The 26770-nt window shown below is 36.9% G+C and overlaps 1 protein-coding gene across 1 annotated transcript; it reads left to right on the top strand.

Annotated features, from left to right (window-relative positions):
• Nucleotides 1-2214: 2214 nt before the first annotated feature.
• UBLCP1 (ubiquitin like domain containing CTD phosphatase 1) lies at nt 2215-25533 on the top strand. Its single transcript, XM_030825765.1, has 11 exons — nt 2215-2314; nt 7828-8032; nt 8871-8962; nt 9322-9407; nt 9490-9605; nt 10974-11072; nt 13526-13563; nt 14094-14192; nt 17482-17598; nt 22706-22833; nt 24406-25533. The coding sequence occupies exons 2-11, from the start codon at nt 7879-7881 to the stop codon at nt 24431-24433; spliced, it is 957 nt and encodes a 318-aa protein (XP_030681625.1). The 5' UTR covers nt 2215-2314; nt 7828-7878; the 3' UTR covers nt 24434-25533.
• The last annotated feature ends 1237 nt before the right edge of the window (nt 25534-26770 follow it).

Below are 26770 nucleotides of genomic sequence, written 5' to 3'. Positions count from 1 at the left end.
TTTTAAGTAGTAGTTTGGGGAAAGCATGCTGAATAGAGAAAGGCAGTAACTGGGCATGCTTCATTAAGAACCTGTATTCTGTCATGTGGGGCAGACTCTAAATATTTTCAGCTCTCTTATTGCAGGTAAGATAAAGGCAAAGGAGTAGTTATTAGAAGAGACAAACTTCTAGAGGGAACTAAATTTTTGAAGAGGATTGTTTTCCAACTGGGAAGAGAGAGAAAGCTTTTTGAGGGGAGTAGATCTGAGCTGGGCAAGAGAACATACTTGCTAGAGAAAGAAAATGGCCAGAGAGAGAAAAGGGGAGAAAAAAGTCTGGGGGAGATGGAGATAAAAGCAGAGTAGTGGTGGATTTCTGGCGTAGGTGCAGGAATGTCCTTTTATCTTCCAAAGTAAATGTAGTCATAGTAATATTAACAGTTTATCATCTGATGTTGTGAAATTGTTTCCATATATTATTTAGACTCTCAGACCTGACAATCTATGGAGGAATTCCCAGGCATCTTTAGCTGCTACAGAGATGCATGAATGAAGGACAAGTGTATTATCCTCCACACATTAGAAGAGAGGCTCCAGGGAGCTACAGGAGGCAAAAGTTCTTCTTTTCTTTTCTTTCTTTTTTTCTTGAGATAGTCTTGTTCTATCACCCAGGATGGAGTGCAGTGGCATGATCTTGGCTCACTGCAACCTCCACCTCCCAGGATCAAGTGATTCTCATGCCTCAACCTCCCGAGTAGCTAGGGTTACAGACACATGCCACCACACCTAGCTAATTTTTTTTATTTTTAGTAGACATGGGGTTTCACCATGTTGGCCAGGCTGGTCTTGAACTCCTGACCTCTAGTGATCTGCCCATCTTGGCCTCCCAAAGTGCTGGGATTACAGGCATGAGCCACTGTGCCCGGCCAACATTTATCATTTGTGTTGAGACTATTCCAACCTTTCTCCTCTATTCTGAAATATAAAATAAATTATTGATTACTATAGTCACCCTATTGTGCTGTGGAACGCTACAAGTTATTCCTTCTGTCTAACCATATTTTTGCTCCTTTTAACTTCTCTTCATCTCCCTCTCCCTCCTTATCCTTCCCAGCCTCTGGTAACCACAATTTTACTCTCTTGTCTCCATGGAGTCAACTTTTTTTAGCTCCCACATATGAGCACCAAACTTCAATGTAAGACCCAAAACTATGCAGCTATTCCAAGAAAACGATTTGAGAAAATGCTTGAAAATGTTGGTCTGGGCAATGATTTTTTTTTTTTTTAAATTAAGACCTTCTGAAGAAAAGGGCATACTTTTCACTGAAAAAGTTTGAGTTTTTTAAATGAGCAGATACTCATGCATTACTAGTGCAGCCAAAAATTATCAAAAGTAGGGAAGAATGCAAAATAGCATGTGCCTCTTAACTAAAGAACTGTTAAGATACAAAACTTGGCTCTTTGCTGCCTTTCCCTCACTGCCAAGAGGGAAACATGAATTAGTTACATTGCTGTCGTGCTCACTGGGAGTTCGCTGTATGGACCAGATGGGGACTGCTCCGAATTTCCATTCAAGTCTGACATTCTTTTGTCGGCGTTTGTGTAACCAGCTTTCCTTGCATTCAGAGGAAAGATAGCATGGAAGTATGGATGGGAAGGTTGAGACGATTCGATACTGTATGGTAACCTCGATCGCAGCTCTCCTATGAGACTTGCTTCCTGGATTCTGAATCACTTAAGCTTGCCCCTTCTCCTTCCTGACCCTCTTCCGTTTCCCCTTAGATTGGAGATTCTCCTCAGATTCTAAGTCTCTGAAATTATTAGTGTTGGCAGCCCCTGGGCCCATGGAGGGGTCTCAAGTCTTCAGTTCTCAAAGATCACCTTTTAAGCTTCATTCGGAACATGATACAGCCACACGAGTCCTAGCCCTGAATCTCACGAAGACCTCAGTACACCTGGGAGAGGCAGCACACCCAGTTCCGACACTACTAGAGACGTCACACGCCTCAGCACCCATCCGCTCCCAGCCCAAAACGAGCGCACGCGCAGAACGAGAGAGCGGCCACCCAGGGATCGTGGCTATCTGTACAGCGGTTACAGTCTCGGATGGGCCTGGCTTCTTCGTGGCTTTGTGGAGATCCCTTACAGCGGCCATTTGATTAGCACCCGAAGAGATTCAAAGGAAGCAGCTGTTCCGTCCCCAACATATTTCCGTTCCAAACCACCCACTTCCGGTTTTTCAGCCGGTTCCGGTCCCGCCCTTCACTTCCGGTCGCTTTCGGGCTCTCAGCGGCCGGTTTCTGCGTCCGCTGCCGCTGGTTCCACCGCGCTCCAGGTGAGGGGTTGCGGGGCACCTTGGCGCGCTGCCCCTGGAGACGCTGTTGGGGCTCGGGGACAGTGGGTTTGCCGCCCGCGCGGCGTGGCTTGCACTGCGGCGGGCTGGGGATAGTGTCTGTCCTAGTCTGACGCTCAGGCCCCTAGCCCCGGCCCGCTTAGTCGCGGGGGCCGCTGTCCTCCCATCCAGCAGTCTAGCCTATTTGGAGGGCTTTCTGTTTCCCAGTGGGTTTTGCGTCCCTAAACTTCATTCCTCCGTCTTCTCAGGCTTGTCCATCCCTTCCCTCACCCTCCTTGTTGAAGGCAATCCGGCCTTTTTGGTTCTGGAGCCTCCACCTGCCTCCTGACGCTACCCTAAATCAGTCAGTTAGCACAGCCCCCGACCCTGCACCACCTCGCAGTTGTCGCTGGTGTGCGGTTCTCGCCGGGAGTTCTTAGTGCTTCACGGTTATCTTTTGCTGGGGTTGTTGAAAGTTAACCTCCCATTAATTCCCAAAGTGTTACTTTTACTGCTATACTTTAAAATTTCTTCATTTGCCACTTTTTAGGTTTGTGGTCCTGGGCAAGTTTAATTTCTTTTCAGGTTTCTCATTTGTATCATGAGGACAACAGCTGTTGGTTCAGGATTGTGAAGATTCAATGAGATAATTAAATTGTTTAGCATGTTTTTATTACATCATGAACACCATTTGTATTGCGTTTTACAGTTTACAAAGTGCTGTCACAGGTGTTACTTCATACCTTAACACTACTTCTGTCCAGTGAATATTAGTAGCCTCATCTTGTTGAGAAGACTGAGGCCGAGAGGTAGATTGACTAGGCAAAGTCAACACAGTATGTTAGGCAGAACTCCAACCTAAACAGCAATTCTTGACCCTAGGTTGACCATATCGAAGTGTATTCTTTGCTTGCTTGTTTGGGTTTGCCAACTTCACTCCTCCCCACACCCCAAATCATGTTTCAGCTTATAAATCTGATGGGATCTGAAATGATACAAAATACTAAGAAAGAAGGTTAAATGTGAAAGCAAAATAGCTCATGCATTTATATCACACTGCTTCGTTGGTGTGAATGGTCTTAATGATGAAATAAGGTTCAGTAACTTTTAAACAAGTCTTAAAGACATATGCATTTACAATTTTTATGGTGTTTGTTTTGCTTGGCCCTTTAAGGCATTTGCCAACTTGGAATTTCCACTTGTGGGATAGGTGCTTCGTAACGTTTTTTATGCTGCTTTATTAACCATACAGAGCCCGTGCCCTCTGGCACATTTTTTTTTTTAACGCTGAAAACAATGAAGAGCCTGTAGTACTGACTCAAATTTGAGCATTCATCAGAGGTGAGGAGGACTGACCTTGTTAAAACACAGATTCCTAGGTCCCTTCTCTCCACCCCAATTACCTTTCTACCAAATTACCAAGTGAGGTCAATGCTGTTGGTTGGCCCAGGGACCACGCTTTGAAAACCACTAGTCTAGAAGAGCAATGACTTGTCCAGTGTCACCTGGAACTCAGATGATCTTACTCCAAACTCTGCACTACTACTCATCACAATATATGCGATATTAGTGCTGGTTGCCTTTCTAGCTCTTGTAGGATTCCCTTTTATTCTTATGTCTTATAGAAAATATTTAAACTGTATTTCAGTTTAACTCAAAAGGTCCACTTTTAATTGAAGAATATAACATTTGTTGTAGTTCTGTCTAAAATGGAACACGTTACCCTAAATTAACACACTTGCGTTACATTTTCAGTAGAACACGTTGTAAACATAGGAGTAAATATACATTTATAGTTCATATTTGTATTCATATATGAGTAAACATAAATATGAATTTATGGCTCTCTCTTCTAATTGGCCTCTTAGTAGGAGACACTTTTCAAATTATTTTTGGAAGTGGAGATTAAAAATTTGCCCTCTTTCTTGAAGTTGGTCCTAACAGTTGCATGAAGAGTGCAATCAAATGTTTCATCAAATAAGTGAAAGCATTGGAAATACCAATACCTTGAGATTAGAAAATCTAGTTCTCTGGACTGTGGGAGGAATGAGTTTTATGAAAAGTAGAAAGCTTTATGCAGGAAGAGACATATGTTTGGTTATTTACATGAGTGGCAGCCACTATATAATCTTTGTGTGCTTAGATCTGTACCTGTGGGTTTTGTATTTACTGATTGATATGGTTTGGCTGTGTCCCTACCAAAATCTCAACTTGAATTGTATCTCCCAGAATTCCCACTTGTTGTGGGAGGGACCCAGTGGTAGGTAATTGAATCATGGGGGCCAATTTTTCCCATGCTATTCTTGTGATAGTGAATAAGTCTCATGAAATCTGATGGATTTATCAGGGGTTTCCGCTTTTGCGTCTTCCTCATTCTCTCTTGCCACTGCCATGTAAGACGTGCTTTTTACCTTCTGCCATGATTCTGAGGCCTCCCTAGCCATTGTGGAACTGTAAGTAGCTGGGATTACAGGCACCCACCACCACGCCTGGCTAATTTTTTTTTTTGTATTTTTAGTAGAGATGGGGGTTTCACCACGTTGGCCAGGCTGGTCTTGAACTCCTGACCTCAGGTGATCCACCTGCCTCAGCCTCCCAAAGTTCTGGGATTACAGGCATGAGCCACCGTGGCCAGCCTCGGGTATGTCTTAGCAGCATGAAAGCAGACTAATACGGTAAATTGGTACCAGTAGAGTGGGGTATTGCTGAAAAGATACCCAAAAACGTGGAAGCAACTTTGGAACTGGGTAACAGGCAGAGGTTGGAACAGTTTGGAGGGCTCAGAAGAAGACAGGAAAATGGGAAAGTTTGGAACTTCCTAGAGACTTGTTGAATGGCTTTGCCCAAAATTCTGATAGCTATATGAACCATAAGGTCCAGGCTGAGGTGGTCTCAGATGGAAATGAGGAACTTGTTGGGAACTGGAGTAAAAGTGACTCTTGTTATGTATTAGCAAAGATACTGGCGACATTTTGCCCCTGCCCTAGAGATTTGTCAAACTTTGAACTTCAGAAAGATGATTTAGGGTATCTGGCAGAAGAAATTTCTAAGCAGCAAAGCACTCAAGAGGTGATTTGGGTACTGTTAAAGGCACTCAGTTTTATAAGGGAAGCAGAGCATAGAAGTTTGGAAAATTAGCAGCCTGACTATGCAGTAGAAAAGAAAAACCCATTTTCTGGGGAGAAATTCAAGCTGGCTGCAGAAATCTGCATAAGTAGCAAGGAGCCTAATGTTAATCCCCTAGACCGTGGGGAAAATGTCTCCAGGCTATGTCAAAGACCTTCATGGCAGCCCCTCCCATCACAGGTCCGGAGGCCCAGGAAGGAAAAAAGGTTTCGTGGGCCTGGCTCAGGGTCCCTGTGCTGTGTGCAGCCTAGGGACCTGGTGCCCTGTATCCCAACCACTCCAGCCATGACTGAAAGGGGCCAACGTACAGCTTGGGCTGTGGCTTCAGAGGGTGGAAGCCTCAAGCCTTGGTAGGTTCCATATGGTGTTGAGCCTGTGGGTACACAGAAGTCAATAATTGAGGTTTGGGAACCTGTGCCTGGATTTCAAAAGATATATGGAAACTCTTGGATGCCCTGGCAAAAGTTTGCTGCAGGGATGGAGCCCTCATGGGGAACCTCTGCTAGGGCAGTGTGGAAGGGAATTGTGGGGTCAGAGCCCCCATACAGAGTCCCTGCTGGGGCACTGCCTAGTGGAGCTGAGAGAAGACGGCCACCACCCTCCAGACCCCAGAATGGGAGATCTGATGAGAGCTTGTACTGTGCGCCTGGAAAATCCACAGACACTCAATGCCAGCCCGTGAAAGCAGCTGGGAGGGAGGGTGTACCTTGCTAAGCCACAGGGGCGGAGCTGTCCAAGACCATAGGAACCCACCTCTTGCATCAGCGTGACTTGAATGTGAGATCTGGAGTCACAGGAGATCATTTCGGAGCTTTAACATTTGAGTGCCCCACTGGATTTCAGACTTGCATGGGCCCTGTAACCCCTTTGTTTTGGCCAATTTCTTCCATTTGGAATGGCTATATTTACCCAATACCTGTACCCCCATTGTACCTAGGAAGTAAATAGCTTTCTTTTGATTTTACAGGCTCGTAGGCAGAAAGGTCTTGCCTTATCTTAGATGAGACTTTGGACTGTGGACTTTTGAATTAATGCTGAAATGAATTAAGACTTTGGGGGACTGTTGGGAAGGCATGATTGGTTTTGAAATGTGAGGACATGAGATTTGGAGAGGTCAGGGGCAGAATGGTATGGTTTGGCTGTGTGCCCACCAAAATCTCAACTTGAATTGTATCTCCCATAATTCCTGTGTGTTATGAGAGGGACCCAGGGGAAGGCAATTGAATCTTGGGGGTGGTCTTTCCCATGCTATTCTCATGACAGTGAGTACGTCTCATGAGATCTGATGGGTTTATCAGGGGTTTCAGCTTTTGCTTCCTCCTCATTCTATCTTGCCACTGCCATGTAAGAAGTGCTTTTTGCCTTCCACCATGATTCTGAGGCCTCCCCAGCCATTCTGGAACTGTAAAGTCCAATTAAACCTCTTTCTCTTCCCAGTCTTGGGTATGTCTTTATTGGCAGTGTGAAAACAGACTAATACACTGATCTTTGATGCCTTAACTCTTGTACATTCAACTGAAGAGATACAATTGTGGAGGAGAAGAAACATAAGATTTAGTCAGAAGACCTATTCTGTAACTAGCTACGTGTCTATGTACAGATTATATAGCCTCTCAAAACTCCTGCTTCCCTAATTGTAAAAGAGGGAAAACTTACCAAATTACTTTCTCTAATGAAATTGTGTAAAAGCTTCAATTCATAAAATATGAAACAAAGAATGGCTATTTACTATTTATTTAGCACAGTGCCTGTCTGGAACATAGTAAGCTTTCAGTTTAAAAAGATTTTTGTTTAACCAATAATTTATGTAGTGTTTACTAGGTGCCAGGCACTATGTAACTTGTAAATGTTAATTAAGTTAAGCCTCATAAAAGCCCTAAGAAGTAGGTAGTATCATCATCTCTATTTTACAGATAAGAAAACCTAGGCACTGAGAGTCAAGTAACTTCTCAAACTCAGATAGCTAAGTGGGAGAGATCTGGGATCTGAACCCAGATCATCTGGCTGTAGAATCTGTGTTCTTAACTGCACCACACTACCTTTCAAATGTTAAATGAACAAGGATGGTCTGTCAGGGAAGGACTTGCCTGTAGCATCAACCTGACCAAATAGAGCAGGAGGAATGGTAGCTTATAATTGCACATTTCCAGTTGAACAGTGAGAGTCAGAGTATTAGAAAGTAGTAACTCTAAGCCAAAAATTAGGAGTGTGGGGGAATTTAACTTTGAGTCCTAGTATCTTTTGTTGTTCTAGAGCACTCCTGTATGGACAAAAATCCTCTCTATCGTAAGTTGTAAAATAGGGCTCAAACTGTACACATAAAACTTAAAAGTTTGGCTTCAATAAACAGTATCCATTTTAAGTTGTTCACTTTTTGTCTTCCTTTCCAGGTATTTTTTTTTTTTTTCTGAAGGAAAGCTTCTTCCTCATATGTTTCAAGAATGGCTCTCCCTATCATTGTAAAATGGGGTGGACAGGAGTATTCAGTGACCACACTTTCAGAAGATGATACTGTGCTCGATCTCAAACAGTTTCTCAAGACCCTTACAGGAGTTCTTCCAGAACGCCAAAAGTTACTTGGACTCAAAGTTAAAGGTAATTCTCTCCCCTGTTCAGATTTTTTGCATTGAATTTTTAGTATTATGAATTTTAATAATTATTTTGAATATAATTGTTTAATAATTTATACTTGCTATTTGTAGTTTAATAAGTCCTTCCCTTTCGAGATTTCTTTGGTAGAAATATTCTTAAAATTGTTTTAGTGGTAAAAGTAAGAATATCAAAGTGTCCTTGAAAATACCATGATTATTAAGATTACTTTTGACATTTTAGACTGTTGGTATTTGCTTGTTAAACCTTTGGCACAGAAGTCCCAGATGAAACTCATTTATTTTCTGACATCTACCTTTTAGCACAGTGTTTTCATTATACTGAGGGCCTTGTACTCTTCCCAAATTATCTTTTCTGTTTCTAAAGTAAAGACAACATTTAAAAATTACAGGCAGCATTCATATCCAGTTTAAAAGGGATTTTTTTATGGTGTTTTGTGATTATCATATTGAAGAGTGAGTTTTGAGTAACAGTAAATCCGCAGTTTTCTTAGGCACTCAATTTTTAAGGCTTCCTGGAAAACAGTAATATTCATCTTGAACAACAGAATAAAACATGAATTAATTTTGTTTAGGTAGTTGAATAAAGGTGTTCATCTAACATAGAATTGGGGAGAAAATAACTCTTGTATTAATTTTGACTTCTTCGTGTCTTAGATATGACTAATTCAGCAGAAACAATTTGTTAATGTAGAAGAAAACGAAACAACAAAAATTGCTGCGACATCTGTACCAAACCTTTTAATGTTAGGGTTTTATATAATGGAATAGTGAAACCAGCACCTGAATTTTAGTGAGAAAACAGTCATTTGCTTGTATTGTAGGCAAACCTGCAGAAAATGATGTTAAGCTTGGAGCTCTCAAACTGAAACCAAATACTAAAATCATGATGATGGGAACTCGTGAGGAGAGCTTGGTAAATGTTTACTTTTTGTTACCATTTGTCCATTTGAAGATATTATGATTTATACTACACTGTTGTATTATATTTTAATTGTGGTAAAATTGTCAGTCTAGCAATCAATGAAAAATAAAACCCGCACTGTGAATGTGGTATTAACTGTGTAAGTATAGTAGTAGCACAGATGATCAAATTTAATACGGTAAATCTGCCCAAGAAACATACATAACGAATTATTAATTGTGGAAATTTTCCAGTGTGGGCTTAAAAGACTCTGGAACTCAAATTGTATCTCTCATTTTATTTTTATGCTATGCATGTATTTGTTATATTAAGGATAATACGGTAAAACAAAACTTTTTTTGTCTTAATAGGAAGATGTCTTAGGTCCACCCCCTGACAATGATGATGTTGTTAATGACTTTGATATTGAAGATGAAGTAGTTGAAGTAGAAAATAGGTAAGTGCTTTTCGCTTTAGAAGTAATCAGTTGTCATGTGAGAACAAGTGAATATTTTATCTAATTATATGTTTTCCATTAGGGAAGAAAACCTACTGAAAATTTCTCGCAGAGTGAAAGAGTACAAAGTGGAAATTTTGAATCCTCCCAGGGAAGGGAAAAAGCTTTTGGTACTAGATGTTGATTATACATTATTTGGTAAGTCAGTTAAGAATGCTTTTCATTTTCTGTTACCCACAACTCTCTTTTTTTCTTTTCTTTTCTTTTTTTTTGTTAGCAACTCATGGTTCTCGTGAAATACTTGAAAACTTTTCGTATTACAAAAGTAAATTGCTCATTGTAGAAAATACAGATAAGCAAAAAAAAAGTCATCTGTAATCCTGATACCCAAAGATGACCACTCTTAGTAATTTGATATATATCTTCTAGACTGTTTGTATGGATCTCCTCTAATTCTTTTATTTAATAACAGATTGAACATCTTCTCAGTAAAATATTGTTTATTATGAATGATATATATATGTGTGTATATATATATATATTTCTTATTTTTTTGGCCAGAAAGTATTCTAGTTTATGGATGCATCATCATTTAGCCATGTTATTCCCTGTTGATTATAAATAATTTTTTATAAGGAATATTAAAAAATTATTTTTGATATTTTATCACTAGTTTTCTGTTTAGTTATATTCAAGCAGATTCTTGAATTTAAAATTTCTCATGTAGCCCAGGTGCAGTGGCTCACATATGTATCCTGGCACTTTGGAAGGCTGAGGTGGGAGGATTGCTTGAGCTCAGGAGTTGGAAATCAACCTGGGCAACATAGCAAGACCTCATCTCTACTAAAAACTAAAAATATCCACTGGATGTGGTGGTATGCACCTAGTCCCAGCTACTTTAGGAGGCTGAGGTGGGAGGATCACTTGAGCCCGGATTAAGACCGCAGTGAGGTATGGAGTGCCACCGCACTCCAACCTGGGTGACAGAGTAAGACCCTGTCTCAAAAAAAAAGAGAAAAAAATGTTTTGTGTTCATTGAAAAAGAAAGATGTTCCTTTTATGTCTAATGTTGGCAAGAAATAGTTAACTTCTGATATTGGAATTTATTTCTAACCCTAAACCTAAAACATAAGTTAATGTACAGTTTTTAAAAATTTAATTAATTGGTTAATTGGCCTATCATTTTGATGAAATGTGATTATATCTGCAAGGTAGATGACTAAAGGTGAGTATAAGTGGACATAGTTTGTTTTTCATTATTAAAAAATAACATCTAAACTTTAGAGACTAGGTGAGAAAAAAATTTATAGTTTACTACTTAAGCCTGAATTTTCAGTATTGCTTTTTGCAAATTGAACAAAATTGATCGACTAAAATTGGATCTTAAGGATTTTAAATTGTATGTTTTGAAAGACATCTTTTTGTCAGCCAATGTAATTCAGTCTGAAGCAGTTTGCAATGGACTGTTTATGTTTGCATTTCATAATATATTACATTTAATAATTGGTATTAGGTACTTGTTCATGATGGTAAACTAATAATTATTTATGATCAATTTTCTTTTAGACCACAGGTCTTGTGCAGAGACTGGGGTAGAATTAATGCGGCCATATCTTCATGAATTTCTAACATCTGCCTATGAAGATTATGACATTGTTATTTGGTGTAAGCTGTATTTTTTTGTTTAGATTTCCGTGGAAATAGGTTGTTCCTTATATTATTGTGCTGTATAAAATATGACTTAAACTGACCTGTGTTTAAATATGAAATAGTTTTCATTTTTTAGCAAATTTCTAAAATGAAGCATGTATCACAATATAAACTTAAACATATATTGGCCAAATACCAGTGAGATAGTTAATTTAACTATAGGACATGAGTACATTACAGTGTAAGAATAAAAATAACTAATTTTCCCAATGACCCCACCTTGATTTGAAGTTTTTCCTTCTGATTTTTTTTTTTTTTAAACTAGGCACATATCTTTAGGGTCTCGCTGTGTTGCCCAGGCTGGTCTTGAACTCTTGGGCTCAAGTGATCCTCATGCCTTGGCCTCCCAAAGTGCTGGATTATAGGCATGAGCCAACGTGCCCAGCCTTTCCTTCTGATCTTTGCTGTGGAATTATTGATGCTTCAGAATATTTTCGTTTTCTCCTTTTTTCCTGACTCCAATTTTAAAATACTTGGAAAAGATGTTTAAAACAAAATCACAGTGATATAGTTATCTGGAAATAAAGGCAACTTGAATTACTTAAGGAAAAATTAATATGTGGACTAAAGCAGTGACATCGAAATTGTGGTTTATGAACCATTTCAAGAATGTACAGGTCTGTGATAAGATACTGAGTTTGATCTGAGAAGTAAATCTACTGTAATAGTAAGCACACTATTCAGTTCAATTAACGTTTTTTGGTAGCAAGATTTTCTTGAAAAATTAACCAATGCATTGATTTACATCCCTCCTCCCCACAAATATTTAGAGTTGCCTCTTGGCAATGTCATAAGCAGAGAAGAGTTATCCTGACTGAATTAAATCAAGTCCCATCAAGTAAAGGTGCTACATTTCATTGTACTAGGCCTTTGAGAGAAATTATGTAGTTGTTGCAGTCTGTAAATTCATTTTGTATTTTTCCTTATAATCAGAGTACTTCCATTGTTTGTGATATGTGAGTTCCATGTGAGTTCACAGCTGTTAAGATTAAAATTATTGTCAAAATATATAATTTTCTGGTTTAGTAAGATAAGGTGAAGAAAGCTTGCTGGTTTGGCAACTTTGACATCTAAGATGATATTTGAGAAAAAAGTTTATCCTTTAAATGTTATTAAACTAGACTTACAAAATTTGAGAACCTTTTACAATAGTATACTTAAATTATTTTTATAAACTGTGATATTTTGTGGTAGTTCATTGAAAAGAGTACTTCACTTTGGAGCTAAATAGACTAGGATTTTAATTCTGGCTCTGTTCTTACTATGTGACACTGGACAGGTCACTTTATCTTTCTGAGTCTTAGTTTCCTCATTTGAGAAATGAAGATATCTAAATATATATTACAGGTTAGTTGTAAGAATAGAAGTGTCAATATAGCAACTAGTACTATGTCTGACATATAGTTAATAATTAGAAACTTTTTATTAGCTGTGAGTCTTTGTTTTTCATCTGATAATTACAGATACAAAATAAGTACTGGATTAAATTTTTTTTCTGTCTTACTATTATTTTCATTGGAGATACAACAGTCTTTAAAATTTTAGCTCAACTGACCAGTTTTATATGTGTAAGGTGATTCTTCTGTTTTTTGTATGTGTGCACTGAAGATTTTTTATTTTGAGAACTCAGGTTCCTCTTTTGCTTTTAAAAATCACACACACACACACACACACACACACATACACACTCTTCAAATAATTAAATTGCTTTTTCTCTTTTTAAATATTTTACTTGGTTATACCTGTATAGTTTAGTCCAGTAAACCAGGAGAGCACGTAAAGATGAGGATTTAATTTTAATATTAATGATCTCAAAGCTGGTTAATGTCTGACAATGAGCAGATACATGATGCAGGTATACTTTTTGAATTTGTCTCAGATTTCTTGTTAGAAGCTGCTAGACTCAGTGAGCTTTAATTTGCTGAGACTGACAAAATGCAGATTTTCATTGAACCTAACTAGCTGGTTTTCAACATAAACTTTTGACACATAACAATATGCTTATATTGACACTATGTATACCTGTGCATTGCCTAGAAGTAGGAACGTGGAAAAAAGTGATCCAGGCACGCAAGTTTAAGTTTGGAATCGACAGAGTGTCAGGGCTGATTTAAAAAGAGAGTTTAGGTCTTGATTTATAAATTTCCTAGGTTCAGAGTTCTTTCGAGCATGGGTTACCTGTATCTTATAGATAAAAGTTGTTTAAAATTTATTCTGTCTTGAAGACACACTGCAGTAAGTTTACTTTTATCAATATTTAAAAGAAAATTACCATAAATATGCTAGGGACTGTTAATTCTGATGCATTTAAACTTTTAGTTTTGCTTAGAAAACTTACTTATACAGATATTTTTTTAAAGAAATTCAAGCTTTTCATATGTATTGTATTATCATTCCTCGTGTTTTAGCTGCAACAAATATGAAGTGGATTGAAGCTAAAATGAAAGTAAGTGTTAGAAAGCAATCCATTTAAAAATATTTTCAAACTGCATTTGTCTTGTTAAAAGTTCTAGAACTGAATTAATTTTATTCTTACTGGAGGGCACTTAGTAGATAGATAAATGCCATTATTGGGAGTAAAGGTGTTTTTAAAGTGTGTTTAATAAGTGGATTGTACTGAATCCCTAAGTCTTTTTTAAGAAAAAGTATAACTAAGCTTGTCCCCTCCCCAACATTCTTCCTCATTTTACAATAATACTTTATTTTCCTTCTTTTGCTCTGGTGTGCAATACTTAAAGAGTCAGTATTCTCCTAAAATGGTAAATTAGGAAGTAATCTATTTCTAGTTTATTTTCCTTGGTCTACCATTTATTGACTTAGCTAAGTGAAACCAAAATACTTCCTAGTTGTTTAGCAAGATGTAGTGGCCAGTGGTGTAGAAAGTTGGCATTATGAGAAATTGCAGCTAGAATATTCAAAAAATCTGAAATTTTCCACATTACTATGTTTTAACCTCACAAATATTTGTGTTTGTAGGAGCTGGGAGTGAGCACAAATGCCAATTATAAGATTACTTTCATGTTGGATAGTGCTGCTATGATAACAGTACATACTCCAAGGAGAGGATTAATAGACGTAAGAAGTCATTTTATTTCTATTTAATGCCAACATGGTTATTTTCCAGTGCACTTTTTATGTTTATACCGATGGAGTAAATTAAAGAGAGTGTAGAGATTCATCTGAGTAAATAATAAAGTGGTTGAGTTTTGACATAGGAAAATGTATTTAAGGTTAAAAGATTTTTTTTTTTTTTTGAGATAGAGTCTCACTGTGTCTCCCAGGCTGGAGTGCAGTGGCGCGATCTTAGCTCACTGCAAGCTCCACCTCCCAGCTTCACGCCATTCTCCTGCCACAGCCTCCGGAGTAGCTGGGACTACAGGCGCCTGCCACCACACCTGGCTAGTTTTTTTGTATTTTCAGTAGAGACGGGGTTTCACTGTGTTAGCCAGGATGGTCTCGATCTCCTGATCTCGTGATCCACCTGCCTCGGCCACCCAAAGTGCTGGGATTACGGGCGTGAGCCACTGTGCCCAGCCAAGGTTAAAAGATTTGAATTTTTTTTTTTTTTTTTTTTTTTTTTTTTTTGAGACGGAGTCTGCTCTGTTGCCCAGGCTGGAGTACAGTGGCGCGATCTCGGCTCACTGCAAGCTCCGCCTCCCGGGTTCACGCCATTCTCCTGCCTCAGCCTCTCCGAGTAGCTGGGACTACAGGCGCCCGCCACCACGCCCGGCTAATTTTTTTGTATTTTTAGTAGAGACGGGGTTTCACTGTGGTCTCGATCTCCTGAGCTCGTGATCCGCCCACCTCGGCCTCCCAAAGTGCTCCCGGCCAAGATTTGAATTTTAATGATAAAATTAAGGATCTTGAAGTAGGACTGTCAAGAAAGGAACTTGTGATTGTGGGTAATTGACCTGTGTTGATGACAGCACAATGTTACTGGGCAGAGTAGGTGAGAAAAATGCTGAATATTATCAAGGAAGATACTAGAAACAAATGGAAGCACTCACCTTGCCCTGTATGAAACTGGTAATAAAAGCAGATGCATCATGATGCATGTACTTTGGGATGATGCTAAAGAATAGCAACAAGAACAATCAGAGAAAGGGTCGGGCTAACCAGTTATTTTACTCATCAAGTAACTACTCATATTATTAAGTACCTACTGTCTGGAAGGCCCTGTGATAGGCACTGTTGGGAATAAAGAGATGAGTGAGACACAGTCCATACCATTTGAAAGCACCCAAACTGTTAGCTGGGCTGGATAATGCACGCCTGTAATCCCAGCTACTCGGGAGGCTGAGGCAGGAGAATCACTCAAACCCAGGGGGCGGAGGTTGCAGTGAGCTGAGATTGAGCCACTGCACTCCAGCCTGGGTGACAGAGCAAGACTCTGTCTCAACAAAATAAAGTAAAAATAAAAAGCACCCAAACTAATAGAAATTAAGGAGAACTTAGGATAAGAGGAAACCTTAGGAGAGACAGTATTAAAATTATCAAAACCATAAATAGAATGACTTAAGGGCATGGGGACTTGTTCTATTAAGGAAATACTGCATGTATCGAGAAAAAGATAACTTATTATATACTAAAGTAAAATAATACATTTACAAAATTTTAACATTAAAAATTACTTAGGGAAATGTTAAACATGTTTTATGACAGTGAAAAATTAAAGGAATAAAAATAATCCTCAATATCCAGCAATAGGGAATTGGATATATAAATTACTGCTACCTATGTAAGGGACTGCAGCTCATCATTTGATGTAGTAGGATATGTAATGATTTAGAAATTTTCATGACACATTTAAGTGAAAGAAGTATTTTAGAGAACACTGTCATAAGCCATTAGAAAATAGTTCTTAACCTTTGTTTGGTTCAGGATTACCCTTAGTTTAACAAAGAACCTGTCAACTCTCTGAGGCTGCTCTTGTTTATAAAAATGCCTAGAGGCAATATATCAGAATATTGAGTTGTCGCCCTTGGTACTGACTAGATTATTGATGATTTAAAATTTTCCTTTGTGCTTTTCAGTATTTTCATGTTTTTCTGTAGTTAGCAATATTACTTTTCTAATTGAGAGCAAAGTAGTTTGTGTTTTGGGGAACATAAATGCTTGACCGAATTACCAGATGACAGCACTTTTTAAGAGGATGTGGAATTTTTATTCTGGATGTCATAAAAAATGACCTCTGTTGTCATATTTCTTGAGGCTTTTGTTAGCTAGAACTCCGCAAAATATGGCTTATTGTATTAATTCCTATATATTTGTCTTCATTTCGTGGGGGAAGGAGGGGGCGGTTTCTGTTTCAGTAGTAAACAAGATCAGTAGCAAAAAAAAAAAATCAGGAAAGTAAAATTTTAGTAAATTAAAATATTTCATTAACATTTTTTGTTTATATTGACTTAGGCAGGACAATAGGAAGGAAAAAGCTTTCTCCAAATTAAATTATAGGAGGAAAAAAAATTTTTAAGTTACAACTTTTATTACTATTTATTTATTACCACTTAATCTCATATATTTATTATTACATTCTGTTCTCATAATACCATAAGACTTCTGTCTTCAGCAAAAGTAATTTTCTAAAAATTAATTAAAAAAATTTTCCGAATGTGTAATACATTTGCATGACTAAAAAAACAGTAAAGTACATAATGAAAAGTCATCTTTCACCTGGTACCTAGCCACAATCAGTGTTATTTCCTGTGTGGTCTTACAGAGACTTTACACAAATACCAACAGGTAAGACTATATAAGAAATTATCTCTTTGAAGCTTCAGTTTAAGAATTCAGAAATAAGAGTAAGAATTTGTAAAATATGGTGCTTCCGAAGTTAAGCAATCAAATTCCCTAGAAATTATGCACCTGTGCCACTGAGTTAAAGAGAAAATGAGTTTTTCCTCTATAAAATATTTAAATTATCAATTGAAAGAGCTAAATACATTTTTTTTGACTAGGGTGTTCTAGTTTTGAAAGCAGACTCCATGTGACTCCCAAGCTCTGAGAAGGAATGTGTTAACCAAGGAGGTCATGTGACTGCATAGCAGACATCTAAACAATTATTTTGGATTTTAAAAAAATTAAATAATTAATTTATTTTACCCAAAATCTTCACGTTAATATTATGGAAAGTTTTATAATGGGTTTAGTTCAGTTGGACATGAACAAACCTTTCAGAAGTTTCAATATTGCAGAATGCATTGTGCTTTAAAGTGGGTTGCGTTTAATGATTAGCTCACACCTGTCTTACAGGGGGAAAGGAACGCTTTGGCATTGTTCTGCAGGGCAGTTTGCAGTATTCCGGCTTTTAAGACAGGATGAACTATTGATAAAATTTGAGTTAAATGTAAACTTTTATTCTAAGGTAAAGCCTCTTGGTGTTATATGGGGAAAGTTTTCGGAGTTTTACAGCAAGAAAAACACCATTATGTTTGATGACATAGGGAGAAATTTTCTAATGAACCCACAGAATGGACTAAAGGTAAGACATACTTTTACTTGTTATGCGCTCATGTGATCTGGACTGTGTGGTAGAATTTTTGTAGTAAGCACTGTTGAATTTCATATATTTTTGGAAGTACTGTATTCTTATGTCATAGGCAAGAAAAGTTTAAGAACAATTCGTATAGAAATTGAACTTTGTCTTTTTTGCTTTGATGTCTCCATAGTTAGCTAGTTCATCCAAGTGTTTGTTTGTTTTATTTATTTATTTATTTTTGAGATGGGATCTCACTCTGTCGCCCAGGCTGGAGTGTGGTGGCGTGATCTTGGCTCACTGCAACGTCCACCTCCTGGGTTCAAGTGATTCTCCTGTCTCAGCCTCTTGAGTAGCTAGGATTACAGGCACGCACCACCACACCCAGCTAATTTTTGTATTTTTAGTAGAGACAGGGTTTCACCATGTTGACCAGGCTGATCTCGGACTCCTGACCTCATGATCTGCCCACCTCGACCTCCCACAAGTGCTGGGATTACAGGCATGAGCCACTGCGCCCAGCCCAAGTGTTTTATTTTTAATTAGCTCTGTGGGAGCAACATGGGCTTCCCAACATTGACTTTTAGCATGAAAAGTGAAATCATTAGTTATTTTTTTAGGTATACAAATCTTGGCATTTTAAACATTCTGGTTAGCTTGAGAAATGGCAGTAAGGGTACTTTGTTTTTTCTTTTTAAACTGAAACTAAAGACGTTTTTGAAAATTCCTAGATGACAAGTACAGATCTTAGAATTAGACATTGCCAGAGCTAGAAGGAACCACAGTCATCTCTTGCCTACCTTCTTAACTTTGGAAACAGTCTGAGGTTGAAGAAGTTCCTGACTTGCCCAAGATTGTATGTGTAACTGGCTAATGACAGAATTTGGGTTAGACTCTAGTGACTTGGTTCCTAGGTCAGTGACAATCTTAGCATGCAATTGCATGCAATCTTATGTGACATTTCATCCTGGTAACAGTGTAAAATTGGTAAAAGTGAAATTTGAAACTTAAAAGTTTCTGGTACCTGTAGTTGATTACATGTTGGTGCAATATGAAAATGGAAAAGATAGCTCTATACTATGGCGCTATTGCATATGGAGTCTCCATTTGAAGTGGCAGTCCTGACACTGAGATGTTTTTATTCTCAGTCCTAAACTTTTCTTCTAGCTGGGTCCTTGGTGGTTTTAAAAGACGAGAGAAAAACTTAAAGTACATTTTTAAAACCTTTCTTACAGATGTTGATTTGATTTTTTGTTTACAATGAGGGTATTTTAGGGAAAGAATACTAATCTAGGTAGTGAATTGCCATAAGTATAAAAACTGTTGACTTGGAAGAAAAGTGGTTATGTTGTCCTTAATGGTTTCTGTTTAAGGCTTGGAGAGAAGTGCTTTTCTTATATGTACTTCACCAGGTATAAGGTACAAAAATGTATTATTGAGTCTTGAGAAGAAATGTGATTGATGTAGACCTAATTGTTTGTGAAACTAACGGTTATTACCTGTTCTTGCAAGAAGGTGATCCCGTGATGGTCAAGGAATAATTTTTTTTTTTTTTTTTGAGATGGAGTCTCGCTCTGTCGCCCAGGCTGGAGTGCAGTGGCTCAATCTCGGCTCACTGCGAGCTCCGCCTCCCGGGCTGACGCCATTCTCCTGCCTCAGCCTCTCCGAGTAGCTGGGACTACAGGCGCCCGCCACCACACTCGGCTAATTTTCTGTATTTTTTAGTAGAGACGGGGTTTCACCGTGGTCTCGATCTCCTGACCTCGTGATCCGCCCACCTCGGCCTCCCAAAGTGCTGGGATTACAAGCGTGAGCCACTGCGCCCGGCCGTCAAGGAATAATTTTTGAGATGTTTAGCTTTAAAAAAAAAAAATACAATCATTAGTTTCGTGTTTGTTTAGAAGAAACTTTGTTTTCCTAACCATCATTTGAGCTCCATCTCTTGCTGCAGGGAGAGATGTTATTGTAAATGTCTAGTTCTTTATATTACTTTACAGTTGGGTTTTTAAAAGACTGTACTCAGTAGACCCACTGAAGGAATTTCTAAAAATACATATGTCCCCATCCCCTAAATTCTAATTCCATAGGTATATTTAGACACTCCACAGGTGGTCCTTGTGTGTCTTTTATTGAAAACCTCTTTTTTATAAATTTAATCTACCCAAGATAACACTTCATGAAAACCTCTTTTAAGGTTAAAGATTAAAGGTTAAGATTAAGATTAAAGATCTGCCCACGTCGGCATAGAAACAGGTGGGGTTTTTTGACAGGGTCTTGCTCTGTCGCTCAGACTGGAGTGCAGTGGCATGATCACAGCTCATTGCAGCCTCGACTTCCCTTGCTCCAGTGATCCTCACATGTCAGCCTCCTGAGTAACTGGGACTCCAGGTGCACATTACCACACCTAGCTAATTTTTGGTGGAGACAAGGTTTCACCACATTGCCTAGGCTGGTCTCGAGCTCCTGAGCTCAAGCGATCCACCTATCTCGGCCTCTCAAAGTACTGGGATTACAGGCATGAGCCACTGCGCCCAGCCCAGAAACAGTTCTAAAATGGAGAAATATCCTCAAATACTGTGTTTTGTTATCATGCTTTCATAATGCGCTTGGTAGAAATCTCAAAGATTTCATGTAGATCTTAAAAATAAGACTGCTTATTTTTAAAATAGTTAACTTCTATTAAACATAAGCTTGTCAGTCATAAGGTTTGAAATATATGGAAGGTACTGTGAATATAAATTTAGAATTACACTAAAAGAATGTGAATCTTGGTCATGGATAAAGCAGCTTATCAGCTGAAAACTTCATTTTTATTGTCCATACAAGGAAATTATGATATAGGAGAATTCAGCTAATCTAGACAATCTTAAGTTCCTAAAAATGCTTCCTTGACCTGAGACAAGATGATGGTTTCCTGTCCTTTTAGTGATCACTTAGATCAGTTTTTAAAAATGTAAACAGTGGTTATACTGGAGCAAGTGAAGTCAATTAAGTGAATAGATTTTTACTCTTAATTTGTTTATTTAAAATTTTAGAACCAGAATCATCAGAATATTTTAGTTTTGTTGTTTAATAGTGCTTAAGAGCAAATGTTTGGAAAGTAAAAATAACTTAGCAGAGCCTTGGGTTGAAAATCTTATTTACTACCCACCAACCCTGTAATTTCCCGCTGTTTAAATTTGGACACTTTGGTACATTATATATTAATTGTTTAAAAGTTAATTTGTTGCCTTTCAGTCCTTAGGAAGTGAATGAAGGAATACTTTAAAACATTACCATATCGCCCAGGATTATGCAGAAACTCATTTCACTACATCCTCATATCATGCCTCTGTTTACTCCCATCCCCAGGGCCTAAGCAAGGCCCTGTAAAGTGTCGTCTTCATCCCCCACATTCACTGCTGCTGGGAAACAGCACTGCTGCACTACCTTTTTGGAAGTGGGATCTCCCACAAATGCTGATTTCTGAGAAGACTCCCTTTGACAGCTCTGACTGGTGCCCTTCAAGCAGTATGGGAGCCAGCTAACAGTGTGGAGGTCACTGGCACCAAGCTGTTCTGATGAGAGTAGAACACCTGGGAAAATTTTCTTCTGTCCATTTCAGACTGGTGGTGTTTTTCCATTGACAGAAGAAAAGTATGTAAAAAATACTTAAACCCTTCCCTACACTTAATAGGTATGTTAGTAGACTTCTTTGGGCTCATTCATTGTTCTTGCTTCTCAGTAAGTGACAATGATTAAATATCATTCATTTTTCAGTGTTAACTGTGTGAAATTAATAACTAATGACCAATTTGCATTTTCTCCAAATCAAAAGAATATATTAATACTTTGCTAAGTATGAAGAAATCAGTCCTTACATGTGTGCTTTAGGAATATGTGTGCTTTAGGAATACGTATGATTTTTTTTAAAGATAACAGAAAAATTCAAATGTAAATAGAACTATATAACATTGCTTAAACCCCATGTAGATATCATTCAGTTTAAATTAACTTATTAATTCATGGATGGTTATTGTTTGCTGTATACCCTACTTCCCTCTCCTTAATATTTTGAAGTAAATCTTAGTCATATCATATTATCTAAAATCAATTTAAAATTATTGAAAGACTGTCTTGAGTTGTATGAAGGTATTTGAGCAGATGTCTTTTACAAAACAGTAAAATTCTTTATTGAAGCTATAAAATAAGGAAAAGAGCATAAGTTTATAGTTTAACAAACTGTAAAGATAATTCTTGTAAAAAATTTTATTCCACTAAAATTACTCATGATTTTCCTTTCCAAAAATAAACACTATTACCATCTTGATTTATAGTCCTCTAGTCTTTTTTAAGCATAGATGTATGCAAATCTAGATAAAGATTGCATATAAACATATGCATTCATAGCACCACCACTCAAGTCAAGATATGATATTCCTTACTAATTGCAGCTCCCTACCTCCGTCTATTATTCTGATGTGTATGGTTTGAAATAATGCTTTTTAAATTCTTTTTCATCATAAAATAGATCAGCCTTAAACATTTGGAAAATATGACAGTTCTTTTTATGGAAAACTCTTGCATAATGAAAAATGATTTTAATGGAGAATTTAATGATAAAGAAAAATACTTATGATAAAATGTAGGAGGAAACAGGTTATATAAATGTATAATGGTATCTCAGCTATACAAAAATTTAATAGAAAAATAAAAATCATCGTTGTTAAAATTTATCTCACTGTCCTGTTAGATCAAGCTGGTATTTGGGTTAAATTTTTATGAATAAAATAATGTGAATGAAATTAATTAGAAGCAACTAGAATGATAGGAGGCGGGAAAGGCTAAGTAGTTTTGCAAAGTAGAGTAGCTATGTATGGATTCAAGTGCAGTAAGAAAGCTGGTGTTGTCAGGTTCAGATTGAAAAGATAATGTTAGGTAAAATAGGTAGAAGAGTTTGTAATTTGTAAACATTATACATGACTTTCTACTTAGGCTAATATAAAAGTAATTTTTAGTATTTATGTTCTTGGTGATATTTTAACCTCATTAACTCTAATTGAAATGATAGTATAGATTTGTTAGTTTTCCTTATCACATTGTGATGTGTTGAGTAATGTTTGTTTCCTAATAGATAAGGCCTTTTATGAAAGCGCACCTAAATCGAGATAAAGACAAAGAACTTTTAAAATTAACTCAGTACCTCAAGGAGATAGCAAAATTAGATGACTTTTTGGATCTAAATCACAAATATTGGGAAAGGTAAGTTTTAATTGCTTATTTATTTTCTCTTTACATCAATGAAGAAAAAAATATCATTTTTCATCAGTGACCCCAGTATATATATAGCTGTCTTAATTTTTATTTAAAATAGGTGACTTCTAAAAACATTTTCTAATCCAGTGACCTACCCCCTGAAAGTATTTTCCCCTTTCATCTTAACCTCTAACTTGTTCGTAAACATACCTCTTGTAAGCTCTTTAATACTTCTAGAAGAGAGAACTTGAGAGACTAGCATGTGCTGGTGATGCTGCCTATAAATTATTTTGCGATGTTAGGTAGGCTACTCCTTTATGAATCACATGGAATATAATCCCTCTTCTCATACTGTAACATAATGTCAGGATAAAATAAAACACATGTAAAAATTTCATAAATGGTATTAAAAATTACAAGTAACTTGTGTGTAGCAGAAAAATCAGAAAAGTTTATCCCACTACAAAAACAATTACTCATAATTTTCCTTTTTAAAGATAAACACTGTTACCATCTTGGTATATAGTCTTTCAGTCTTTTATCTAAACCCAACTGTATGCACAAATCTATATAGACGTTGCCTATAAACATCAAGGTTTTGAGACAGAGAAAATCCCCTGGAGAAGTGGAAGGTATTGCTATGTATTACAGTATTTGAGGGGGAATTAGATCTTTAAGGATCTGGTTCCAGTAATACAGCACCAAAAGAAACTATATTTGTGTAATAATAACACTTTGGCTTTTCAGATTCCACTTTTGACTTTTCAGATCACTTTGACACAAGTCTTCTAAGAGTCTATAATCCTAATAGGAAGATAAAGCAGACATTTTTACCCCCATCTTTAAATTGCAAATGATGTAACTGAGTCATGGAGATAGTAAATACTTAGTGCAGTGCCACAAAGTGAGCAAATTGTACCAGCAAAACATGTCCAAGTTTGCTGATTTTAGGAACTCTTTCCCCATCCCCACACCACCAATTATAGTAGTTTGTAAATGTTAGAAATAGAGATCAAGTTTTTAATTTAGTGGTAGATTTCTGTTAAACAATATGAAAAACATTTGTTTGCTTAGTAAATTAATGTCTTGTATCTTTTACACTCTTAATCAAAGACCTTTAGCATCTTTTGCCCACTGTCTTGATGTAACAAAAATAAGATCTTTATGGAGTTTGATCTGTATTTGGAAGTTACAATACTAGTTAATATAGTGAGTTTCACATTGGAAGTAAGGCAGTATGGAGTGGTAGTCAATGAGTACGACCTCTGGAGCCTTGTTTTGAATCTAGGCTCTTCCACTTTCTAGCTGTGTGAATTTGTGCAAATTGCTTAACCTGTTTGTGCCTGTAAAATAGGAATAATTCTAATAGAAACTCCTCAGAGCTGTTGTGAAGACTAAATGAATTAATACATGTACTTAGAACTGTGCGTGCACATAATCAGTAGATGTAAGTGACTACTAAGAATACTCATCTTGAAATGTTTCGTTATTAGAATAAACTCCTTTGAGAGGAAAGTTAGGTTATCTTCATGAATTTAGCATGATACAGCTTTGACATCTTTATTTTATTTCTTGCAGATATCTCTCAAAGAAGCAAGGCCAGTAGTTACAAGTTATACTGGCAGTTATTGAAGATACTTAAGATCCAAGAACTTCTTGCTTTTATGCTAGAAATCATTATGATAGTGCTGGACACTGAAGCAAATACCATACTGCTTATACTTGGTCTTCCAGTTTTTTTGTAAATTTAATTTTATATTTTTTGAAGATGATAGCAATATGCTAAAAAATGCTTGTCCCCTATATGAATATTCTGTTACGCTTGAAAAATATTTTCTCCAGCATTGGTTACTGACCCACCCAGCCCCCCCATCACACACACACACACACACACACACACACACACACACACATACAAAGTGGAGAAAAATGTATACTCAACAATGTCATTTTGTGACTTTGGAAACAAGTTATGTTTTGTGTTTTTGTCTAATTGTGTTATTGTCTGACTAAATCTAAGACCAAACTCATGTTGAAACTAGTACTTTTCCCTTTAAAACCAAAAAAGAAAAAAAAATTTTTTTTTTGTTTAAAGAACCTAGTTTGTTATGCTTAAAATTACCAAGAATTTTTTGTTTCTTTGTCATGGACACAATTTCTCTTCTGTATGCCACTAGTTACATTTCTAAATTCTGAGCGGTCTCAGTTAGGCCTGTATGTGTGTACATGTCCAAGTAAAGCTGGAAAACGTTAGTCTTGATACAGCTGCGTCTTAGTTGAGAAACAGAAGACTGAAGAATAAAAACTAAGGAACAAGAATGAGTCTCTTTTTGATGGCTAAGTAGAATCTGCCTAAAACCATTGTCATAAAAGCAGTTAAAGGCAATAAATTTTTAAAAGGGACATATCACTGATTCATTCCTAAAAAGCATGAACAAAAAGTTTTTGTTCTGTTCCAGCTATATCTTGTCTAAGTGCTAACACTGTTTCAGTGAAAATATCTAGCCATAAGATTAAAAAAATATATTATTTGCAATGCTTAAGCCTGCAGATATGTAATGTGACCACTGTTTTGTGTTGACAATATTGCTTTATACAGTTCTTGTATTTGAAAGGAATTGATCCTTTTAAAGAAACATGGTGTATATTGTTCTTACAGGACTAATTTCAGTGGTGTAAATAATAAATATCTTTTCTTAAAACATTGGTTATCTGTTCTATATTACCACAGATATTTTACCTCTTTGTTGAATGACAAAACGAACATTATGTTCAGGCAAGGATCTCTTGCAAAAACTTATATGTGTATGGTGATGTTAAAGGTATGTATATCACTATTTATACATTCAGGAGTAGTTTTAGCAGCTAATCAGATACATAAAATTACTTAATTCTAATAAGTACCTTTTTTTCAGAAATATATACTATTTTCTTTGTGACAGGTTATGAGGATATACAATGCAGAAGAGTTTGAGGACTAAAGTGATTCAATTGAAATATATTTCTTAATTATGAAGTAAAATTTAAATACTTACGGATAGAATAGAAGTTTTAGAGTATTCATTTTTCATTGGTACATTTTTCCCACTGTAAAAGACAACTTATTCCAAAGTATGCATGGAAAGGGCTTTATCTTCTCAAGAAAATGGAACACAGCATTAACATAGGTCAAGAAAGGGCAGACATTTTCTAAATCAGTATAAACTAAAATACAAAAGTTAGCAAGTCACAGGGAGCAAAGTAGAATTTTACAAAAACATTTTCTGCCATTAGGTGGTGCCCAAACCAAAGCTTCTTAGCTGCTGTGCTTATTAAGCCACTCTGGAGAACATTGTCATTGAGCTTGTTGAGATAACGTGCTATATGTGATTAATACCGTCACAGAGTGTGGGAGTTTTCATTTGTCTTCTGCATCTCATGGCTTATTGAACAGCTCCATCTTTATATATCATGTGTGTGGCACACACAATTGAGTCAATAGATCACTTAATTCAGATGTATATTTTGGTGAAACCACAAATTATTTTTATCAGATATATGTGTTAAGCATTAAAACAGTATTATACGAAGTATATTTAGCCTAAAAACTACAGAACATCAGTAAATCTTTGATTCTGAGGGAAGTTTCTAGTTTCCCCTCAGATCTTTGTTACGGAAATCAGTTATTGGACTAATGATACCTATAGCTGTTCTTCAGTGTAAAAGGTAAGGAATGGAAAAACAGGTTGTTACAGTAAGCAACTGAAACTTATTCTTTATTCATGGAAAGTAAAATAGTTGCTTGAGAGGAAGAGGAGCTGTACAGGGATGGGGACTGGGAAAAGATATGCAAAAAGATGCAGATTAGTTGCATTTTAGGTTATTGCTTGGTTTTTAGGTATTAATAACAATTGGGTGGTCAGAATGGTAATAAAACATGAATAATAAACTGTTGAGTTTTCTC

Source organism: Nomascus leucogenys, chromosome 2 (assembly GCF_006542625.1).
Source record: "Nomascus leucogenys isolate Asia chromosome 2, Asia_NLE_v1, whole genome shotgun sequence".
In the NCBI taxonomy this organism is placed as follows: domain Eukaryota; kingdom Metazoa; phylum Chordata; class Mammalia; order Primates; family Hylobatidae; genus Nomascus; species Nomascus leucogenys.
This window is presented reverse-complemented; position numbering and strand designations above follow the sequence as displayed.

Bases quoted from the DNA above. Each gene is read 5' to 3' on its own strand.
- UBLCP1 (XM_030825765.1), top strand. From the start codon at position 7,879: ATGGCTCTCCCTATCATTGTAAAATGGGGTGGACAGGAGTATTCAGTG. The intron at 9,408-9,489 runs GTAAGTGCTTTT...GTTTTCCATTAG, and splicing joins GTAGTTGAAGTAGAAAATAG to GGAAGAAAACCTACTGAAAA. The intron at 14,193-17,481 runs GTAAGAAGTCAT...TTTTATTCTAAG, and splicing joins CAAGGAGAGGATTAATAGAC to GTAAAGCCTCTTGGTGTTAT.